The sequence below is a fragment of the Macaca fascicularis genome, chromosome 13 (assembly GCF_037993035.2).
Source record: "Macaca fascicularis isolate 582-1 chromosome 13, T2T-MFA8v1.1".
In the NCBI taxonomy this organism is placed as follows: Eukaryota; Metazoa; Chordata; class Mammalia; order Primates; family Cercopithecidae; genus Macaca; species Macaca fascicularis.
Window position 1 is genome coordinate 78,220,772 of NC_088387.1, and position 2,763 is coordinate 78,223,534.

Below are 2,763 nucleotides of genomic sequence, written 5' to 3' on the forward strand. Positions count from 1 at the left end.
CTTCTCTGTTGCTTCTCCTGCCCATGGCATGAAGAGTGCGTGGGTTAAGGGCACTTACCACTCCAGGTGCCTAAGCTGCCAGAATTCTCTGTGCAAATGGCCCCAAGTCCATCCCCAGGGTCTGTGCACTTCCTTCCTCCCCGGCCCAACCTCCTGAGGACCTTTAGGCCAGAGAGGTATATATGTCTGTGCAGGGCAGGGCTGCAATGCAGGTAGGCAGGAGGGTGACCACCCAGGGTGTTGAGGGCCCCATGGAGTGGGATGGAGCTGAGGGGGGGCAGAAAGGGGGACAGGTTGTGGCTTGGGCTAGAAGTGGTTCCCCCGTACCAGTGCATTCTACCCAAGATGCCTTAGAATTTCTCAGTTTACACCTGACCTTTCAGGTTGTGAGGAAGATATGTCGAGACAAGAGGATAGAAACTAGAGAACACACACTGATGTTCCCACAAAAGCCATCTGTCACCCTGTCTCACCCATCACTTCACTACTGAGACCAACCCGACAGCCACATGGGCGGAGGAGACACCAGTGGAGTCCCCAGCACGGGTGGGCACGTTTCTATGATGGAGTCTCATTGGGAAAAAGCAAAACTGGCCAGGAGCGCTGACTCATACCTGTAATCCCAGCACTTTGGGAGGCTGAGGAGTGTGGGTATCTTTGACTGTTCTTATAGCTTGACTGATGACTTTTATATATCTAGACATAGGAAATGTGACCCTCATTCTCTTGTTCCAAGCCCCACACGTGTTAGGGGCAGACCCTCGCTCAGCACCTGGAGTGACAGGATTGGACAGAAGGGAAGCAGAAATGGCAGGGCTGGAGTGCATTTCTGGTGCGGTCCTAGCATTTCTTTGCCTCTCAAGCTGTGGTGGCTGAATCGTCAGCCCTCCCAGGCAGAAAGTGTTCCCAAAGCCCTGCTAGCTTTCTATTCTATTCAGGCTTTAACCATTCCCCAAAGTGGTGGGCCCCACAGGGTATTCAGAGAGCAGAGCTGGTCAGGTGTGGTGGTTGCAGAACCGACTAGAAATGGTGGGCTCCTTGGGTCTGGCCGAGTCAAGTCCTGGAAACTCAAGGCCAGTCCAGATGGTTTTCCCCATTGGGTGCGGAGTCCTCAGTCATGCTTATCTTTCTCTCCTCCCTCCTACCCACGACAGGCAAAGATGGAAAGGTGGGATGGGGTGAGGCGGTGGGAGTGGGGATCTGCTTCTTGCCTGTCTTCCAGTTTAGCCTCCTGCTTCAAATCCTGCCACACTCCAATTTCAGTCAAAGGCTATTTCTTTTTTTTTTTTTTTTTTTTTTTTTTTTTGAGACGGAGTCTGGCTCTGTCGCCCGGGCTGGAGTGCAGTGACCGGATCTCAGCTCACTGCAAGCTCCGCCCCCCGGGTTTACGCCATTCTCCTGCCTCAGCCTTCTGAGTAGCTGGGACTACAGGCGCCCGCTGCCTCGCCCGGCTAGTTTTTTTGTATTTTTTTAGTAGAGACGGGGTTTCACCGTGTTAGCCAGGATGGTCTCGATCTCCTGACCTCGTGATCCGCCCGTCTCGGCCTCCCAAAGTGCTGGGATTACAGGCTTGAGCCACCGCGCCCGGCCCAAAGGCTATTTCTTGAGTAAACACTTCTCAGGTAAAATGAGGAAGGAAACGTACCTCCACCTCCTGCCACCTGGCTGCTTCTACTCCTTCCAGCTTTCTCCCAGACTTTACGATTGCCTGCTAGAGCCACACATACTGATGTTCCCACAAAAGCTGTCTGTCACCCTGTCTCACCCATCACTTACTACTGAGACCAACCTGACAGCCACATGGGCAGAGGAGACACCAGTGGAGTCCCCGGCATGTGTGGGCACATTTCTATGATGGAGTCTCATTGGGAAAAAGCAAAACTGGCCAGGTAAGCGGCTCATGCCTGTAATCCCAGCACTTTGGGAGGCTGCGGAGGGTGGGTAACCTGAGATCAGGAGTTTGAGCCTGACCAACATGGTGAAACCCTGTCTGTACTAAAAAATACAAAATTTGCCAGGTGTGGTGGCAGGTGCCTGTAATCCCAGCTACTTGGCAGGCTGAGGCAGGAGAATCACTTGAACCCAGGAGGCAGAGCTTGCAGTGAGCCGAGATAGCGCCACTGCTCTCCAGCCTGGGCAACAGAGCAAGACTCTGTCTCAAAAAAAAAAGAAAAAAGAAAAAGTGAAATTGTCCCACATCACACATAAGAACATGATTTCCCTAAAGGAGTGTTTCTTAGGGCAGAAAGTGACCTCAGAGGCCTCTGGGACCCTGAATCTGTTCCCCTCAGCCCTTTGCCATGTCCTCACACTGCTTGCTGTCCGGGTGGTGCTAAGACAGAAGGCTCCTGAGGGAAGAGAGAAAGGTTGGATTTCTCCTGCCCGCCCGCCGGGCCTGGGCTGACTCCCCATCGCTCACTCACCGAGGCATCCTGGGCAGCGGTCCCTTTCGGCAGCCCTCTCTCCTCTGCCACCTTCCCAGCCATGGGGCCCACAGGTCTGTGCCCCTGCGCTGCAGCTCTCTTAGACCCAGCTGCTGCCTGCCAGGGCCAGTGTCTTCACTCTGTTTCCTGGAGCCTCCTGCCCTGGGCCCGTCTCTCCCAGCATTCCTCTCTGGCAAGCCCACCTACAAACATGTGTGTGTTCTGCCCACTGTCAAGATAAGGACGCGCTGGCTAAAGGTACATCAGATAATGGTCTCCGTGGCCAAGTCCCAGTCCTGCCATCCCGAGGGACTCCGGGGTCAGGTGGAGCAGGCAGGGC

General features: G+C 54.4%; 1 protein-coding gene across 6 annotated transcripts in view; it reads right to left on the bottom strand.

Annotated features, from left to right (window-relative positions):
* ABCG8 (ATP binding cassette subfamily G member 8) overlaps positions 1–2,560 on the bottom strand; it is a 29,231-nt gene extending 26,671 nt beyond the window's left edge. For all 6 annotated transcript variants that reach the window (XM_074011882.1, XM_074011881.1, XM_074011879.1 and 3 more), the window contains exon 1: positions 2,424–2,560. Coding sequence is in view for 4 of the 6 variants with exons in the window: in XM_074011879.1 (XP_073867980.1) it covers positions 2,424–2,486 (63 nt within the window). In the remaining 2 variants the exon portion in view is untranslated. The remainder of the gene's footprint in view (positions 1–2,423) is intronic.
* Positions 2,561–2,763: the final 203 nt, after the last annotated feature.